Source organism: Hypomesus nipponensis, chromosome 22, assembly GCF_054491055.1.
Source record: "Hypomesus nipponensis isolate SF chromosome 22, ASM5449105v1, whole genome shotgun sequence".
NCBI lineage: Eukaryota > Metazoa > Chordata > Actinopteri > Osmeriformes > Osmeridae > Hypomesus > Hypomesus nipponensis.
This window is the reverse complement of record NC_140382.1, coordinates 13,334,690-13,355,372: the sequence shown is the minus strand read 5'-3', so window position 1 is coordinate 13,355,372 and position 20,683 is coordinate 13,334,690. Positions and strand designations below refer to the sequence as shown.

The 20,683-nt window shown below is 48.7% G+C and overlaps 1 protein-coding gene across 2 annotated transcripts; it reads left to right on the top strand.

Annotated features, from left to right (window-relative positions):
* The first annotated feature begins 376 nt into the window (after positions 1–376).
* pcdh18a (protocadherin 18a) lies at positions 377–7,991 on the top strand. Of its 2 annotated transcripts, none has more exons than XM_084688003.1 (4): positions 377–3,270; positions 3,964–4,019; positions 4,756–4,925; positions 6,512–7,991. In XM_084688003.1, exons 1-4 carry the CDS (start codon positions 784–786, stop codon positions 7,273–7,275), a joined length of 3,477 nt encoding a protein of 1,158 aa, XP_084544129.1. In that variant the 5' UTR covers positions 377–783; the 3' UTR covers positions 7,276–7,991. The 2 variants fall into 2 exon arrangements, with proteins under 2 accessions (XP_084544129.1, XP_084544128.1); XM_084688002.1 differs by having other exon boundaries at positions 3,931–4,019.
* Positions 7,992–20,683: the final 12,692 nt, after the last annotated feature.

Below are 20,683 nucleotides of genomic sequence, written 5' to 3'. Positions count from 1 at the left end.
AATTTGAATGTCTACTCTTAAAGAATGCATAAGCTTAGTCCAGTCTCCAAGCTGTCTACCCAACAGACCCGAAGCGAGAGACTCGTAAACCACCCTGTCCGTGAAGAACAGAACCATGTAGGCAAACGTCGCTATAAATGAAAGTTTGTCCTGAGTTATTTGCACCGTGCCTATTGTCATGCCACGCTCACCCGGGTGAAAGTGTGGAAAGTGAACCCGAAAGGGCGGAGTTTGCACCCGCGCCCTCTCTCCCTCCTCCCTCTCCGTCTCTCCACTTTTCTGAATTCTGAGTGGTCACCATGCCAGCGTTTGATTTAGGGAAGCGTTTTGTCTTCGCTGGCAAGAGAAAGGGACCGCTGTTGTAGGCTAGATTGAGGCGGGATATTTTGGGGAAGGCTGTCTGACGAGACGCATCAGACAGAGAGAGAGGACGACAGAGAGCGCACGGCACTCAGATAGCGAGAGAGAAAAGAGAGAGAGACGCACAGATTCACGCGGCGCTCAGTTGATGCTCCAGTGCATTAGAGGAACTGGCAACAGCTTTGTCTCCGGCGTGGGAGAGACAAGCAGTTTGGATACAATTGACAACATGGGAATGGAGGTGAATCGATAGTCTGAATTTTAATTAGCAAGCCCATTTGATGCAATCCAACCGTAGACTTTGAGAGAGCACCAGACTTGTTAAATTGATCAGGAATTGCATTTTCTTTTATTCATATATATATATATATATATTCCTTTTGGATCTATTTCTACTGACAAATTCACAGTCGTTGCTCGACTATGGAATCCGGAAAGATGAAGTGGCACTTGTATATCAGGATCTGGAAACTTCTTGCAGTTTTGACTCTGGTAACGCAGCATGCCACCGGTAAGACGTTGAAATATCAAGTTTACGAGGAACAAAAGGTCGGTACAGTGATTGCTCGTTTGAAAGAAGATGTTGCCGATGTTTTAGCTAAACTTCCCAGCACCGTTTCCCTTCGCTTTAGAGCTATGCAGAGAGGCAGTACATCATTCCTTACGGTGCGCGAGCAAGACGGAGAAATTAGCATCAGGACCAAAATAGACCGAGAAAAACTCTGTGAAAAGAACCTTAACTGTTCTATCCAATTCGACGTTTTAACCCTCCCAACTGAACACTTACAACTGTTTCACGTGGAGGTAGAAGTGCTGGACATAAACGATAATGCACCCCAGTTTGCTCGCTCCGTTATTCCCTTAGAAATCTCGGAGAGCGCGGCCGTGGGAGCGCGCATTCCCCTGGACAGCGCCAGCGACCCTGATGTCGGGGAAAACTCCCTTTACACATATTCCCTTGAGCCCAACAACTTCTTTAAAATTGACATTCAGGCCAGGCCGGACGGAGCCAAATATTCGGAGCTTGTGGTGCTGAGGGAATTGGATAGAGAGATGCGTGCAGGTTATGAACTCCAATTTACGGCGTCTGATAAGGGCGTTCCCCCCAGAACCGGTTCTACTCTGCTCAAAATTAGCGTTGCAGACTCAAATGACAACAGCCCTATATTTGAGCAATCCTCCTATGTCATTAATCTATTAGAAAATGCACCTGTCGGCACCTTGCTTATAGACTTGAATGCAACTGACGCTGATGAGGGCACAAACGCCAAAATCGTCTACTCCTTCAGCAGTCACGTGTCGCCTAAAATCATGGAAACGTTCAAGATCAACTCTGACACCGGCCACCTGACACTCGTGAGGCGCGTGGACTTCGAGAGCGTGACGTCATACGACATCGACGTGCAGGCGCAGGACATGGGGCCCAACTCCATGCCTGCACACTGCAAGATAACGGTCAAAGTGGTGGATGTGAATGACAACAAACCAGAAATAAGCATCAATCTGATGTCACAGGGAAAAGAGGAGGCCGCGTATATATCCGAATCCTCACCTTTGGACACGTTTGTGGCTTTGGTGAGAGTGGAAGACCTGGACTCTGGCCTCAACGGAGAGGTGGTTTGTAAACTCCACGGCCAGGGTTCTTTCAAACTCCAGAAGAGCTACGAGAACAACTACATGATCCTCACCAACGTGTCGTTGGACCGGGAGAAGAGGTCCGAGTTCAGTCTGACCGTGGTGGCCGAGGACCGCGGCGATCCCAGCCTCTCCACCATCAAACACTTCACCGTCCATGTCAGCGATGAAAACGACAATCCGCCGCGCTTCGAGAAGGGCCGCTACGACATCTTCAAGTCAGAGAACAACGCCCCCGGGGCCTACCTCACCTCGCTGGTGGCCGTCGACCCCGACCTGGACGCCAACGGCCAGGTGAGCTACTCCATCGTGGAGAACAACGTCCACGGCAGCTCCATCTCCACCTACGTCACCATCGACCCGTCCAGCGGCGCTGTGTACGCCCTGCGCACCTTCGACCGTGAGGACGTCAGCCGGATTGCCTTCGTCGTCCAAGCCAAGGACGCCGGCGGGACGCCGTTGCTGAGCAACGCCACCGTCGTCCTGACGATACTGGACGAGAACGACAACCCGCCCGTCATCGCCGCGCCCCAGCTGTGGAACCACACTGCCGACGTGCCCGTGTCGCGCTACGCCAAGAAGGGCGAGCCGCTGACCACCGTCCGCGCCACCGACCGCGACACGGGCGTCAACGCCGAGCTCACGTGTGTCATCGCCGCGGGCAATGAGGACGGCTACTTTGCCGTGGACGCCAGGACCTGCGAGGTCAGCGCCAACGCCAGCCTGGAGGACTTCCCCCGCGAGCACGCCGAGCTCACCGTGGTGGTGAGAGACGGCGGCGCTGACAGCCTCAGTGCCCGGGCCGTGCTGACGGTGACCCTCTACGAGAACATGGAGAACCACGTCCCGGTGAGCGACCAGGGCGAGACCCCCATGGATGCCTCCCTCATCATCATCATCTCCCTGGGCGCCATCTGCGCCCTCCTCCTGGTCATCATGGTGGCCTTCGCCGCTCGCTGCAGCCGGGAGAAGAAAGACACGCGCCACTCCTACAACTGCCGGGTGGCCGAGTCCACCCACCACGGCCACCCCAAGAAACCCTCTCGGCAGATCCACAAAGGTGACATCACACTGGTTCCCACGGTCAATGGGACCCTCCCTATCAGGGCGCACCATCGCTCCCCCTCCGCCACGCCCCCCATGGAGCGGGTGGCCATAGGGAGCCGGCAGGGCCACCACAGCCGCCAATCGCTGAACAGCCTCGTGACCATCTCCTCCAATCACATCCCGGAGAGCTTTGCTCTGGAGCTGACTCATGCGACGCCACCGGTGGAGGTGAGACGGTGTTCCCGCTTCTGTGAGAGCACACACCCACACACACATACACACACACACCCACACACACATACACACCCACACACACACATGGCCAAATGAAAAGTAATCTTTCCTCTTGTCACCTATGTCGAACATTCCATCAAACTCTCTCTCTCTCTCTCTCTCTCTCTCTCTCTCTCTCTCTCTCTCTGTCTCACACACACACACACACACAGACACACAGACACACACACACACACACACACACACACTGAATCTATTTAAATCTCCTAGCCTCTAAACTTTATCTTTGACAGTCTGTCAATCAATTCTATCTTGTGGTGCGATCACGAGTCATAATATTATAGTGTAGTGATTTGCAACTAGTCTTTGTCTTTAATGTCTTGTTGACTTTGTTTGCATCCATCATTTTTTCTAAACCATCATTATGATAACATTTGCCAGTCATTTGTTTCCATCGTTATCTAGGCTCCGTCATCATATTATCCCCTTTAGGTTTTGTCATCCATTTTGCTTGGTTGTCGCCTGCTGAGTGTCCGTCCTCCATCTTGTCCTCATTGTTCTGCCTGTGTTCATTTGCGGTTGTCCATCGTCCATCCGTTATTCATCCCCCTCTTTTTTTTTTCTTTTTTTTTATTTGTTTATCTTTCGATATAGCAAGTCTCACAGCTTCTGTCCATGCTTCATCAGGGCCAGTACCAAACCCGACCCAGTTTCCGTGGCAACAAATACTCGAGAAGCTACAGGTAATTCCCCCCCCCCCCCCCCCCCCAACAAGTATTTTTTTTTCTTTTTTTTGGGGGGGGGGGGTACCTCTTTCCTTCTATCACTCGTTCCCAACTTGTTTGTTTCATTGTTTCACGTTGTCACACTATGTTTTCAGGGCAGTCTGATTGTATTTTTTGTATTTTTGAGTTGTATGCTCGTGTCAGATGCATGCCCCAACCCAACCAATGCACTCCATGCACTCTTTAGTTAAATCCAGGATTACCGTTATACATTTGCTAGATTTACACATTTGTAAATGTGTAATAGAATTGCTGCACTTGAGGAATCGGGTGGCAACCAACTTCAGTTGATTCTCCCAGGCCCACAGAAGGTTGTGGTAACAGCATATTATTAATATTTAGATTCTGAAAGGCGTGTGTAATAGATTTATGGAGCTCCTCTGAAGCAGTTTTTGATAGATGGAGGATCCTATCTTCTACTGGAGTATCTCTGATTCATTGGCTGAACTGGTGGCTTTTATGATGGTGTGAATCCATCGATCAGCCTGATTCACTGCCTGATAGATTTAGAGGCTGTATATTGATTCATACGGGAGATATATGCACCTTAGAATACACTTCTACACACACAGTGTCTCTTGATAGCAAAGCAGGTGTTTGAACAGTATAATCTCTCTCATGTCTTTCACACATTCATTTCAACAAATGAATTGAGCTCATTGACGTTTGTGGCTTGTGTTTTTGGGTGTATTAGGTATGCCCTCCAGGACATGGACAAGTTCAGTTTAAAAGACAGTGGGCGTGGAGACAGTGAGGCGGGGGACAGTGACTATGATATGGGCCGGGAGTCCCCTGTCGACAGGCTCCTGGGAGAGGGCTTCTCCGACCTCCTCCACCTTGACCTGCACCACAGACTCCACCCAGGTGAGACACCCCACCATCTCATCAAGCACACACAACTAAACGCACTCCTTGGTCACCCGAGGGGTGCTGTCATCAGTCTCTTGAATATCTTTCCAAACCCCAGCCAACCCCAAAATATGCCCACCAAATATCGTTCACGACAAAGCACTCTCGCCTGTTTAGCAGTGCACCACGCCCAAATATTCATTTAAAAACAACACAGTGGGTCCACAGTCTTTGGCATAGGTTCCAGCACCACGGAGAGCTCCATAAAATCCACCGCTGCCACCCCACCACCCAACCAGCCCTCACCTGAACTCCTCGTCTCACCTTGTCAATACCCCTTTTTTTTTCGTACACACAATACCCATTGTGCTCAATCCTCATTCTTCCCTTCATTTCAACTCTCAGCTCTCATTTCCACATATTTTTATCACTGGTGGCGGGTAAGGAAGCATATCTCCGTAACCCCGCGTCCCCCCCCTCGCCCCCCCTCGCTATCTGTCCCCGAGATAGAGCCGTGTCTGTAAGAGGGGCTCCCGGAGCTGCGATGACTCGCCTGCCACTCATGGGCGTAGCGTCGCCAGTGTTCCGCGGGGCGCTTTCCCTGACTGACAGCGGTGAGCTTTCATGTCTGAACTGAGGAGAATTCAGAGTAATTGCTTTTAGAATGATGTTATTCTCTCACAACTCCCCCCCCTTCTTCTGTCCTCTCTCTCTCTCTCTCTCTCTCTCTCTCTCTCTCTCTCTCTCTCTCTCTCTCTCTCTCTCTCTCTCTCTCTCTCTCTGTCATTCTGTTTTCTCTCTTTCTCTCTCTCTCTGCCTGAGAGGCACTCCATTCCAGCTCCCACTGTTTTTGCCCTCATCCCTGTTATATTCCCTTCATAGAGGGAGGTAGGGAGGGTGGAGGGTGCGAGTGGAGGGGGACGGAAATTGACAATTGAGGGGGAGATTAACTGTTCACTTCCTCGTTTGAATGGCGTGATTACATTTGTTTATTCGGAATGGAAAAATCCGCCTTCCAAGACCCGACAAGGCAGAAAACAACTTCCCCCATCAACCGTATCTACTCATTACATCTAGAGCAGAGGCAAGGTTACAGAGCCCCAGATCTCAGCAGGGGCTGTGGAGCATCTCTCCCTCGGTTCTCCATCAGTGTCTGTGGCATGCCTAGTCTTAAGGAAGTGTGTGTATTGTGTGTACAGGCCATGTTTTCAAGGTCTTCTGCCTGCAGCACTTTCATATTACTTTGAGTAACACAAAAGCAAAACGCATACCTGTCCTGTCTCTTCTATCTGGTGGAAAACGGAGGAGAGCTTCACCTCTTTCTTTCTTTCCTTCCTTCCTTCCTTCCTTCCTTCCTTCCTTCCTTCCTTCCTTCCTTCCTTCCTTCCTTCCTTCCTTCCTTCCTTCCTTCCTTCCTTCCTTCCTTCCTTCCTCCCTCCCTCCCTCCCTCCCTCCCTCCCTCCCTCCCTCCCTCCCTCCCTCCCTCCCTCGTACTCTGTCTTTCTCACTCTCATCTCTCTCCCACTCCCGCCCCCATTTCTCTTCTCCTCTGTCTACAGCAATAACGCTAACTATGTCGTTGTCCCCCTCTCCCTCCCCAGCTATGAGACTGTGTACAGAGGAGTGTCGTGTTCTGGGCCACTCAGACCAGTGCTGGATGCCCCCCCTGCCCTCTCCAGCCTCTGCCTCCTCCGACTACCGCAACAACATGTACATCCCTGGGGAAGAATCCCAGCAGCCCCTGCTGGATGACGACCAGACCTCCGTGGACTCGGAGCGCCGCAAGAGCTTCTCCACCTTTGGCAAGGAGGTGGGCGGCGAGGAGGCGGGCGCAGACAGCGATGTGTGCGGAGGGGGCGGAGGAGTGGGCGGTGCGGGCTCCTTGCTGTCGGAGATGAACAGCGTCTTTCAGAGGCTCCTTCCACCATCCCTAGATGCATACGCCGAGTGCAACGAAACGGCCGCCGCCGCAGCAACAGCGGCAATGGAGCCGCGTGGGAGCGGCGTGGGTAACGGAAATGGGGCGCAGGACTCCAGGAAGGGGCTGTTGCCCGGGGGCAAAGGTCCCGCCTACCCACCAGGTGTTGCGGCCTGGGCGGCCAATACCCACTACCTGAACCCAGGGGGCGGAGCCACAGGGCCCAGCACAGCATCTCACACCTCCACCAACACCCAGCCACCACATCTAAAATGGTTGCCGGCCATGGAAGAGATCCCAGAAAACTACGAGGAGGATGAGTTTGATTCAGTGCTCGGGCTGGGCCACCTGGGCGGGAAACGCAGCGAAAGCAGACACGAAGTCATGGATGCCAGCGAACTGGTCAACGAGATCAACAAACTGCTCCAGGACGTCAGGCAGAACTAGACGATAATCTGGATGCCCATCCTTGGGACTTTGAGACAGGCCATGTCGTTATGGGAGGGTAGACATGTATAATCAAAGTCAGAGCCCAAAACAATAACAAGAATCGCCAGTTAAGGTAAAACTAGCATGGCTCTGAACACATTTGATCGATCCTTTACTGGTTTACAACGTTTGGAATCTGAGAACTTAAATGTCCATAGATGTTCAGCACTCTGACTTTGATTTGCTGATGATCCCAGGCATCTTCTGTGCAAGAGGCAGGAAGAAGGAACATTGTGTTGCATTTATAATGTACAGTACTGTTGCTCCATTGAAGATAAATCACTAAACTGTTGTGCTGTATCTCCTGTTCTTTGTATAAACGGTGTAAGCAATGTGATTGTACAACTGAGTTTTGTATTTTAAAAATACACTTTTTCTACTCTATATTTATAACTGTGTATGTATGTTTGTACAGAAAAAGAACATAAAAAAGTATATTTTTTATATTTCCTCCGCATGTTACGCTTTGTAAACTCCCGAATCTTCCCTTCATGCTTATCCTTATTTTGTAAAAATGAAGATATTTAATTTGTGTTGTGAGCGTGTGTGTCTTGTATGATAATCACAGTTGTGTTGGAGTCACACGTTGGAAGTGTGTTTGTGTGGTAGGCGTCAGTATTCATTGTAACCAATGGATGAAAAATAAAGTTGTAAGGGTCTAAGTGCCTATTAAATATGCCCCATTTATTTGTTTTCAACCGACACCATGTCATCAACTAGTTAACCTTCCATTTCACCTCTTTCCCTCGCCCCTTCTTTCTCTCACTCCGTTTTTTACATTTCTCTCTCCATTTCTTTGAATCTACCTCTCTCTCCCATCCGTATGTCTCTCTACCTCCCCCCTCTCTGACAAGCGTGAATTTTCCCCTGACGAGGGCTGACAGTGATGTCTGACTCTTCCAAGTGCCTCTCGTTATTTCAACGCCACAGTCACACTGTCAATTGCCCCACCCCCCTGTGTCTTACCACCCCCTACTGATCGGAGCTGGAACTGCAACTCCAAACAGTTCAGACAAAGCTTGAACACACACACACACACACAGTGGATACTGTTGGATTATGAGAATAAGCCATTGTTTTTAAATGATCACTTTCTATTATAAAACAGCCGGGCTGGAGTTAGGTTCATGCGTCTAAGAAAGATTAAACATTTTCACACACACACACACACACACACCCACACACACACAAATATCATGCATATGGTAAATATGCTAAGCAAATCATCAACATCTGACTCCTGTTCCACTTCATCAAAAACCTAGTGATAATGGATGCTCAATTGAGCCATATGGACATCTAATTGAATTAACAGCAAGAGAAATGTCCTTCACGCTTTCTCTAATTATCAAATCTTACGTCAGGGAAAAAACATACACGTATGTTCGTAGAAAAGGGAGAAAATCGGGTGACACAAAGATCGAAAGTTTTGTTTTTTTCACCCTCTATCCTCTTTTTTCAATGAAATAAATAATTATGAATCTAGTGACTGCCCATGGCAATTAACCTTGGAAGGACTGGCGTTTGACGGAGGTTAAGGAACCCATTAATACCACAATCAGTCATGATACTTTACCAAAGGAAGAGAAGTGAATGATGAATTAGATGATTCATCACAATTACAGACAATGGAGATAAAAAGTGCAAAAACAGATTTATCCTCCCTCTCCCTGCCACCCTCTATCACACTCTTTCTTTATCTCTCTCACTTCATCTCTCTTTCACTCACTTATCACTGCTGCTTAATCAGCTTTGTAACTCAAGCTCAGGTGATATGGAAATCAAAATAACACCAAGAATAAAAACAATTACTTTGCAAATGGATTTCCGAAAGCCAAATTAGATCAATGATATGTTGCCAGGGTGATATTTGCGAGGGATGTGTTTTGCATAATGTGGATGTAATGGAAAACTATGCAGGGTGAAAAAAAACGATTTAATTACAGTCCTATATGGCAATGTTCTTAGTAAATAATTACGACATAGTTACCTAATGCCAGATTAGAGTCAATTATGATGTCCTCCCAGAGTGATACTTTTAATACTAGGTGCAAAAATGAAAGTGCTTTGTCTGTCTGTCTAACTGCCTGTCTGACAGCTGTATGTCTGACTGCCTGTCTGACTGCCCGTCTGAGTGTCTTTTTGACTAACTGCAAGTATCTGTTTCCATGCATGCCTACCTGCTTGCCTCTCTCTCTCTCTCTCTCTCTCTCTCTCTCTCTCTCTCTCTCTCTCTCTCTCTCTCTCTCTCTATCTCTCTTTCACAGAAGCAAGATTCTTGTAAATATACATGCACCCTTTCTAAAGCCTTTTCTACAAAGCATAGTTGATGCTGAATAGATTCGATTTCATTAACCCCAGTTAAGTGCCAATAAGTATCAACATTATCCCCACTTGGGGTTAATGTCAGTCCACCAGGGAGTGATCAGTCCACCAGATGGCGCTGTGGACCTTAGGTGGATGTGACCTGAATACCACAGAGACTGTAGGGCTGGGATGACACAGATTTGGCTGTGGTCTTTCTCTCTCTCACTCTGTGTGGCTGGTTTCTGAGCATACACACATGCGCACGTGCGCGCACACACACACACGCACACACACGCTGCAGAGTTAGTCGCGTGCACAGATACACGCGCACTCTGCTCTGCAGGTCTCTAGCAAATGTGTTTTGTGGGTTGTGGCCGTGTGTGTGTGTGTGTGTGTGGGTGATGAGTTTGCAGTGTTCATGTGTATTTGAATGAATGTGGGTGTAGCACTGTATGTGCATGAGTGCTTGTGGTTATGGTGAGTGCATGTGTGCGTGCGTGTGGGTGTGCGTGAGAGAGAAAGATAGCGAGAGAGAGAGACAGAGACAGAGACAGAGACAGAGAGAGAGAGAGAGAGAGAGAGAGAGAGAGAGAGAGAGACTGTTGTGTGCCATGGACTCACACTCTAATACATTTCCTCGTCCAGCTTGCCATTTAGAATTGGAGAGCAGCCAAGCTCTGAGTAGTGTGGTCCGATTCTTCCATTCTTTCTTTCCTTTTCTTTCCCTCACTTTCCAGCTCTATCTCTCTTTCTATCTCTCTTTCTCACTTTCTCACTCGCCCCTTGAGTCTCTCAATGTCTATATATTGCTGTAACCCTTTCCCTCTCTATCTCCCTCTCTCTATCCCACTCTCTCCCTGCCTCTTCCTTTCTTTCTCAATATCTCCCTTCCCTCCCTAATTCCCTCTCTCTACCTCTGTACACAGAGAGTGTCTCTCTCTCTCTCTCCCTCTCACTGGAGAGCCATTGAATCACAGCACAAGGCTCGGCAACCAATGCTAAGGGGAGAGTCTCACTGCTGCAGCCAGAATTCTGGCTACATTCCACACCAGATAGCAACACACACACACACACACACACACACACACACACACTCATTGAGACCTGAGGCAGTGAGCTAGCTGGCGTGCAGTCCAGATGGCTTCATTACTGTATGGCTATAGGAAGGACGTCAGTGGCAAACTGATACATCAGACTCCTATGTTGATTGGAGCTCCGCACTCACATGTCTACTGTTCGTTTTGAGCTGGACAGGGTTGTTGGACGTCGCTGTGTGTGTGTGTGTGTGTGTGTGTGCATGCAGCGTTCGTAGAGTCTCCATGTGTGTGTGTGTATTCCACTTTACCATTGTCTGGGAGCGTCCCGGTGTTATTCCCTAGATGACCCGTCTCCTCCCATGTGACCTACTTCCTCTCAGTGTTGTGTCAGCCTCCATCCCCTCAGCTATTCATCTCCCTTTGGTGTGTGTGTATGTATGATATGTGTGTGTGTGTGTGTGGTATGTGAGTGTGTGTGTGATCGTGACGACATGCTCGAGGCATAGATTCCAGGTTCTACTTGTGCACGTTGTGTGTCCAGTGTGTGTGTGTGTGCGTGTGTGTGTGTGTGTTCACAGGCAACCCATCCATCTATTCCCCAGTCTGTCCACATGTGGAGCATGAAGCTGCCGTACCTAGCAGGAAATAAGACATGCTCTTCCTCCACAAGACCTCTGTCATGCCTGCTTTGCCTGGCCATGTGTCTCTGGTGACTGTCTCTACCACACACACACACACACACACACACACACACACACACATACAGACACACTCACAGAATCTGCTCCCCTACGTCTCACTCTCTCTCTGCCCATTTCTTGTTGTCTCTCTCCCTCTATCTCTCTCATTCCTGCGTGCTCTCTCTCACTCATAAATGGTAGAGCGATGCATTCCCCCCTTCCCTCTCTCCACTTTCTTCCTCCCCTCCCTGCTTCCCTCTCTTCTGGCTGTTACCGGGATCTTTCTTAAAAGTAGGAAAACGAAAGATGAGGAGGTGAAGGTACTGTTATGGCAGCAGGTGTGTGTGTGTGTGTGTGTGTGTGAGAGGGAGAGAGATACAGGTGCTCCTTCAGTGTCAAAGCATACTGCACACTCAATCTGGGCTCTGCTGATTGGCCAATTAGGGCCTGTTTCCAGGTGACAAGTGGCAGTCAATTTGCTCCCTTCTACACCCCCCCCCCCCCCCCAACGCCTCCCCATCCCTCTCTCTTCAACCCCCCCACCTCTTTATCGCTCACCCTTTCTCCATCTCGGAAATATATTTCCCCACTGTCTCCCCCTCTCTTTTCTTGTCATCTCCTTCTTTTTCTCTCAATTATCACTTCTGTCCCTGTCCTGCCCCACCCCTTCCTCAGCTCCTTCATTTGTCCTCCTCCATCCCTTTCCCTTCAAATTCTTCTCCCTTTCTCCACCCCTCCCCCACTCCCTGTCTGCCCTGCACCCCTCCACCTAATGTCTCACCCCCTGCCCCCCTGCCCCCCGCCCTCTCTCCTCGCCCGCCCTCTCTCCTCGCCCATCTCTCTCACTTAAGGCTGAGCAGGGGTCACGTCTTCATTCCTCCGACCTGGAGACACGAGCACGTTGGGCGGTGGAGGGCTGAGAGGGCAGAAGACAGCTATTCCTTCAGCCTTAATGGAAATCAGCGTGAAGCCGTACACACGCACACACGCGCGCGCGCACACACACGTGCACGCACACAGAAAACTGAACGAGCTGAGATCGAAGGCCTGCAGTTTCCACCACTGACCTGATCCATCAGTTCCAAACTCCAGCCAGGAAACATCTAAACCTTCTCTGACTGACCGAACCACAGTATAGCATCAAACGCTCTGACTCGTTTCCAAACATGGAGTTATGGCTCTGAGCATGCGTCTTTGTGTCTCCCTTAGCACACATACCACCATGGGAACGTCAGCCCAGCACTGACACGGCGTCCTGGTGGAGTGTGTAGACGGCCCCCCTTCGTCTCACCGACATCTCCGGTCAACCATCTGCGAGTGCCGCGGAGGTCCTCTGGTGGCGAGGGGGAGGGGGGATGGGGGGAGGGGGGATGGGGGATGGGGGGAGGGAGTTAGTGTGCCATCCTGTTGTTGGAGCGAGGGCGCTTTAGTTGCACACACACAGATACAGTCGACACACATAGATAAACACTGTGTCTTTGTAGCCACCTTGTGCTCCCCCCTCCTCTCCCCCCCACACACACACTCATCTGTGGTGCTCACCCTCCTTGCAAAGTTCTTTGATATCGTCTCCAAGTCTTGTTTCTTCTGACCCACTTTGATGCTGCTGTCTTGTCTTTTCTTCTTCTTTTCTTCTGTCTCTCTCTCTCTCTCTCTCTCTTTCTATCTCTCTCTCTCTCTCTCTCTCTCTCTCTCTCTCTCTCTCTCTCTCTCTCTCTCTCTCTCTTTCTTTCTATTTCTTTATTTCCTTCTCTCTCTCTCTCTCCCTCTCGCTTTTACCCTTCCTTTCTCACACTTCCCTCTCTATTCTCTACTTTGGAATGTTGAAGACTTGAGAGCTGCAGTCACCTCCATGAGCCTTTGTTTCGTTGTCTGCCTTGTTCTTGCTGTCGCCCTCTCTCTCTCTCTCTCTCTCTCTCTCTCTCTCTCTCTCTCTCTCTCTCTCTCTCTCTCTCTCTCTCTCTCTCTCTCTCTCTCTCTCTCTCTCTCTCTCTCTCTCTCTCTCTCTCTCTTTCTCTGTGTCTCTCTCTCTCTGTATCAGTCTCTCTCCCTGTATCTACTGTAGATGAACACTTATTCTCTCTGTCTCCATCTCTCACCTACTCTCTCTCTCCACCCACAGTGCTTGGCTACATCAAAAGCCTAAATATACTGGGCCAGCATGGAGGACTTGTAACGCTTTACTCTCTGGATAAAACCATTGCTGAGTGTACGAGGACATTATCTTTATCATTATGTCAGAACCAGGGTCAAAGTCAATTCTCTAGTCAACGTCAAGTCAGACCCAGACACAGCCTAGATCTAGACCAGATTCAGATCCAGATCAGTACAGAACCAGGACCAGGACCAGGACCAGGACCAGGACCAGGACCAGGACCAGGACCAGGACCAGGACCAGGACCAGGACCAGGACCAGGACCAGGACCAGGACCAGACCAGACCAGAACCAGACTACAACCAGACCTGACCAGACAAGTCCAAAATCTGAACAAATCATACCAGATCAAAATCAAACCTGCACAACATCCATTTATAGCTACATCACCCAGGTTAAACCCAAGTCTGACATCTCATTCTTTCCTTCACCTCTTCTCTTTCATTTAATCTTTGTTTCCTTACTCTGGCACAACATATTCCATGCCCTCAGAGGAAGACTAAATGCTTGGGTTTAGTGTGCGCTGGAGAGAGACCATAGAATAAGGAGAGCTGAAGACCTCAGGAGAGAGATCTCAGGAGAAAACAGTGGAGGTCAGTGATAGCATATACTGTCTGAACCCCAGAAAAGAACAAGAATTGATTAGAACACCAGAGAATCAGGCCATTTGGTTATTTGCTGTGTGTATCTGAGTTCTAGCGAGCAGCTTGCTTTTACGGATAATATTTGCCCACCCATGTGTGTCTTTGTGTGTATGCACGTGCATGTGTGTCCAAATCTGTGTGTATTTGTGTGTGTATTCCAATGCGTGTCAGTGAAAGATTAAATATTTCCACGGACATCGAATAGATGTTCATATTACTAGCAGAGATCAGAATATAGCAACACCAAAGATTGTTACAGGCTCTGATATAATTAACCCACAAAATGGGTCCAGGGCAGGTATTACCTCTAAACTGACCCAACAGCACTTTGCTGGGTGGGAGGCCACTTAGCTGAAAAAAAATCTTAGCAATTACAGTTAATGGTTCGAGTGTATTAGAAAATGATACTGACAGCGGGTTACTTTTAGCGTGGCGCAAGCTCCAACACATAACCTTGATAGAGCACGCTAAGAGTGGTTTTGGACCGGACTCTCCAACGGCAAAGTTACATACAAACAACAAGGATACAACTCCAGGGAAGGGGGGTGGCTTCCCGTCTGCCTGTGGTTATTGTGTATGACTACAAGCTTGTTTTTCTGTGGTGGAGAACTCCCCTAGCCAGAGAGACCCAAGCGTGTGCTCACCATCATCTGTGCTTGCTCTCTCAGGTGCTGCTCAAGCATATTTACAATACTCGCACACTGCTCACACACACACACTGCACCACACACATGCATGCAAATCCAATCCCCATGTACACACACACACACACACACACACCACAAAGCACAAATCCCTGCACAATCCATGCACACAAGCATGCTTGTACACACACACACACGCGCACACACACTCTCACACGCACAGACACACTCACACACACACACACACACTGAGGCAGATGCTATGAGCGATAACAAATGAGTGCAGGTCACGACCCTCTTTATGAATAGAATATGGCCGTAGGAATGGACGTGTCTCGGCCAATCATACAGCCATATTCAGAGCTATGATTTTATTAAGCGCAATAGTCTTAATTGTGGCCTGAAGCAGAGAACCAGGGAAGGGACCAGTGTGTGTGTGTGTGTGTGTGTGTGTGTGTGTGTGTGTGTGTGTGTGTGTGTGTGTGTGTGTGTGTGTGTGTGTGTGTGTGTGTGTGTGTGTGTGTGTCTGTCCCTATGTATGAGTGTGATGCACTTCACATTGCGATACGATTAGATAGTAAAACCAGAATTAAAAAGGAACGCAATTTCAAGTGGTGTGTTTATGTACAGAATGTCGCAAGTGAGTGTGTGCGTGTGTTTGTGTGTGTGTCTGTGTGTGTGTGTATGTGTGTATGGAGGGGGGACTCACATTAGCAAGTCAGAACACAGTACTGAAAAGAACATTCTCAATTGGTAAATGCAGTTGGTCAATATCACACACACACACACACGCATACACACACAGGGTGGTATTTGTGTTGGCATTCTCTCTCTCCAGTCTTCTGCTGGTAGTGAGTCATTCAGACCATATTGATTTGCCATTCATTTATCCGTGGGAGAGAGCCAAGTCAGGCTGAAGTGTGTTTGTGTGTGTGTTTGTGTGTGTGTTTGTTTGTGTGTGTGTGTGCATGAGTGTGTTGTGCCCTTTTATATTTGTGAAATATCCCCAATGAATGAAGGTGCTGATGACTCATCAGAAAAGTCAACACACTGTCTACCAACAGGCAATAAACTGAGGGTGAGAGAGAGAAGGAGAGAGATAGGAAAGATATGGAGGAATCATTGTCTCTCTTCCCCTCTCTATTTGTCTCTCTCTCTCTCTTTTTCCTCATTGTTCATCCTTCCTCTTCCTCTTTCTCTTTTCTTCTGTATCTCTTTCTCTCTCTTTTTCTCATGCTCTTGTTTCTAGGTCTGAGTTCACACCCCTCAAGATAACATCATAATTTCCACATGCATAAATTGACATAGAGTTCAGTGTCATTTTCATGCAGTCCCATTGGTCCTGTATGCGCGTGACCACAAGTGATTAACGAGATGTTCTGTTTGTCACCAGCAGGTGGAACTAAAACTCTTTCTCATAGACACTCAAGTTGCCAATGTTTTACGGAGTCGAAGCTACTGAATGCAACAAAAAATATTGGGTATCTATGCAACCACATTTGCCTTCCTCTCTTTCTCTACACCCTCTCTCTCTCTCTCTCTCTCTCTCTCTCTCTCTCTCTCTCTCTCTCTCTCTCTCTCTCTCTCTCTCTCTCTAAATTGATTAATTGTGAATCCACAGACAGTTTTAGCTAATGATTCAAAAGAAACTACCTGAGTCGGCCAATTAGAGTGAGCCAAGAGTCGGCGTGAGCTACTAGACTTCTAATTCTTTGGAGTCATTAAAACGATGGGGGGAGCCGGATGGGTTGAGACATACACACGTGCATGGGCACACACACACTCACACACAGGAAATTAGACTGCCGTTAAATACTGGTCTGGTGGACGGAGACTTCTGGGTAGTTACGCGTTTAACACTGTCACCATAGCAACAGCTAAAAATGGGAGAGACCATGAACGCATGCACGCGCACGCAGCACACACACACCTGACTCCGATGCTTTTGGTTTAGAGCCACTTTTCTGCATAAGGGCAGCTTAATACTGTAAGTACATTAGCCAAGTGTAACATGATCACTGCATAACCAGGGCCAATACTCATAGCAGTTGAACCATTTAATTTCTTTCTAAACTTACATTTGATTGTGTGTGACTGTGTGCGAGCAGGTATGTGTGTACTTGCAGGGGTGTATTTGTGTGTGGACTTGCATGTGTGTGTGCCTGCCCACATATGTGTGTGTGTGTGTGATATCTCCTGCATTGGAGCCAGTGTGTCCTCACCCTTAACCAGGGGTGATGGTCCGTAAGGCTGTCTGTCTGTCTGCCGGGCAGCAGCGCTGCACAGAGCCGTCACGTGTGGTTGCTCCCCATCAACTGGTCTCAGAACAGCTATGGGTTCTCAACCCGCCACATACACTTCAGGTCTGGTGTCAGGGAAACAGACCCAGGATCGGATCTTGACTGCGTGAAAAGAACAATTAGGATCCTCAATTTGACAACTCTCCTGTATGAGAACCTTTGTGTAACATTGACTGCAAATAGACCAGTGGTGGATGTGCTTTAGAGTAGCTGTTCAATATGGACGTGAAAACATCTCCAGTCTTTCCCTCATGTGCATCTGCTTTGCTTTTTCAAACAATGAAACCATTTTTTATCTTGTTTCTTATATAAACTCCAAAGAATAATTCAATACATCCTTGATTCTTTTACAGCATAAATGTATTTCTTTGTTTTAGAAGTGAAACCGAATGTGACTGAGGTCTTTGGTAGATAAACAGTCTGTGTCCGAAACATGCAATTGCTACAATATCGACGAGATAATCCCATTTAAACCCAACAGATTATTCTATGACTTCTAACTCCAGCGTCCATTAACGGAAATTTGTCAAAAGAGGCTGGGATGATCTTCCTAGGCTTCCTTTTCCATAAACCCATCCCTTCATCCCTCTCCCCCTTTTGTTTTCCTCATCCCTCTCTCCGCCCTCCTTTCGCCTCCTACTTCTTGTTTCTCTCAATTTTCTAATAAATCTTCTCCCTTTCAATCCCTTTCTCCCTCCACTCACATAAACAACACATTCTCCATTAAGTAGCACTTTGGATGTTGTAAATTCTCTTTAGGTCCACAACAAGGCGTTTAGAAGGGTACCGGACCCAATTCCCCATTGACAAATAGGCTTATTGGCTGGGTAGAGGAATGGATTGAGGGAGATGGAGGGAGTGAAAGATCAAAGCAGGAGGAGGAAATGACTGGCAGATGGACCCAAGTCTCCAGCCAATGAGCTGAGCGGGTCTTGAAGAGGTGAGGGGGACGGGGGACGGGGGGGGAGAGGAAGAAAGTGAAAGAGGAAAATAGTTTCTTTGTGATTTAAGACTTGAGTGACTCCAGGACAGTAAATCCATGACATACATTGGTGTGTTGTGTGTGTATGGAGATTGGCCTTTGGTTCATTGGCTGGGGAGGGGGGCATTAGTGTGCGCACACACATTGACTCTCTCTTTCTTAATGTCTCTCTCTCCCCCTCTTACCTCTGTCCTCCTCCTGCTCCCCCATCTCTTTCTTTCTCTTGACCACCCCACCCCTCTCTCTCTCTTTCTCTCTGTAATTTGGTTTATTGATGAAGTCATTCCGTCGGCCTCGCCTCTTATTCGGACCACTGCCTACACATAGATTGTACCGGTTCATGGACCGTACGCACACACTACTGCTACTGTCACCGGTCATGTTATTATCGACCGTGTGTGTGTGTGTGTGTGTGTGTGTGTGTGGGTGTGTGTCTATACACGTGGACATTTAGCACAGAGTCTGAAATCATGTTCAAATCCAATTTCACATTGTGTACTGTCCACACCCTTCCACTCTGTCTCTTTCACTCTTTCTCCCTCCATCCCTCGCTTTCCAGGCCTCCTTCCTCCCAGATTACAGTAAGAAGGAGAGAGGGCAAACAAATGGGTGTGTGGGGGAGGGAGGGAGGGATGTACCTGTATTAAATCCTGTCCTCCTTCGCTGATGGCTGGGGAAGATAAGTCTCTATGGTTATCTGTCCTCTCCTGGTGGCTGGGGACTGGACACACACACACACGTAAGAACAAGTGCACTCTAATACGCTCACACACACACTCACACACTAAAACACACACAGGCACAAACCCTGGACAGGACTGGGCTGCAACCACTGGTGCCTAGCTGTATCGATTGGAACAGTAACACAGTTATTTCTGCTAGTCTGTCTCAGATAGCTGACCCAATGGCAGGGCCCCCTCTCCCTTGTAGGAGGAAGGGAAGGCGGGAGGGACAAGGTGGAGAGGGAGGGTGAGAAGAAAACCAGAGAGGCGGAAAGAGGTGGAGGAGAAGGCAGTGGAGTGGAGTGGAAGCTCCAGAGAGAAAGCCAGAGGGTCAGAGGAGATGGAATGAGGGAGAACAACAAAAGGAAGGTGTAAGAAAGAGGAGGGAAAGAGAGATAGAAGGAAAGGGTTGGAGGAAAAATAAGTGAGGACAGGTTCAGGACCTTCATTGAGGCGCAGATGCAAGTGTAAAAGAGTCATCACAAGGTATCCGAGGTGTTGGCGTGATCGCTTCCTCATTAGGCGGATGACACAGTCTGCATGGTGTTCCAGTCAGTACTGGGAGCTGCATCTCACCAGCAGAAGGAACCAGGTGGTCTTGTGTGTGAGTCACCGATTGCAAGAGTGAGTGTGTTTGTGTGTGTATGTTCTGAGTGTGAGCGTGTGTGTATGCGTGGTGGGCGAAGGGTTATAAGTGTGTTATTTTGTGTGTGAAAGCCCTGTGCACTGTCAGAGCTGCATCTCTCGACTTCTTGTCGCTCAGGACAGAATTTACCGCTCCCCCTCCCCTCTCCCCCGCCCCCCATCCCGAATCACTCCCCAACACACTCACCAAGCCTTCCTGCTGTGTCAAGGTTAGGCAATTACCCTTCACTGACCAGTCATGTGCACATACTAACACACACACACACACCCACACACACACAAACGCACACCACATTTTTTTCTGTCGCCATCCATCCTCCTCTTCTCGTTCAACGACACACACACACACACGCTCACACACAAGGCTCCAGTCAGTTTGAGTGGAGTCACATTGAGTGAGTCCTGCCCGGCTCCACTACAGTAGATTCATGGGGAATATGAGAGCGATCAGGCCTGAGCACTTCTAACAATGCCTCACGATGTGCTTGACAGCCCTGAAAAACAGCCAGGCCTCTCAGACCCCCAGAACATCAGCTTTACTCCCTCAAATAGCCCTCTCGCACTGTCTCTCTCTCTCTCTCTCTCTCTCTCTCTCTCTCTGGCTCTGCTTCTCGGTTTGTCTGGCTCTCTCTCTCTTTCTCACTCTGTCTCTCTCTCAATGTCTCTGTCTCTCTTCCTTTTTTTTCTGTCTATCTGTCTCCAACTATCTTTCTCGATCTCTCACTCTGCCTCTCTCTCAGTGCACCATGCTCACCCCATCCTTCTCTCTCTCTCTCCCTATCTCTCTCTCTCTCTTTCTCCCTCTTCTCTCCTCCACGTCCCTTCCCTCCTTGCTCCCTCATTCCACTGCTCACACCTGCCGGCAGCCCTCCGGTGGACACATCCAGGACCCCTCACATTATGGGTGCATTGAGGGGTCACCCTTCTATATACCCTTATTTATATAAATGTATATATATATATATATATATATATATTATATCTGCCGGACAGAGAAGCTATAAAGCTTCAGGAACATTCAGTCCTACTCCAAACCCCCCCCCCCCACACACACACACATACATACACACACATACACGTATACACATGCGCACACACGCCGCCACCATCCCCCTCCATCGAGTCTGATTCACGGCATTCAATTTTCACTGGGTCGTAACAAGGTGATGGGGTTTTGCAGGTGGGGATGATGCGGTGGGTGTAGGGGGGAGGGGGGGTGCAGTGTGCAGTGTGGATTGTGGGGGGGGTGA

Bases quoted from the DNA above. Each gene is read 5' to 3' on its own strand.
- pcdh18a (XM_084688002.1), top strand. From the start codon at position 784: ATGGAATCCGGAAAGATGAAGTGGCACTTGTATATCAGGATCTGGAAA. The intron at 3,271-3,930 runs GTGAGACGGTGT...CTTTCGATATAG, and splicing joins ATGCGACGCCACCGGTGGAG to CAAGTCTCACAGCTTCTGTC. The intron at 4,926-6,511 runs GTGAGACACCCC...CTCCCTCCCCAG, and splicing joins GCACCACAGACTCCACCCAG to CTATGAGACTGTGTACAGAG.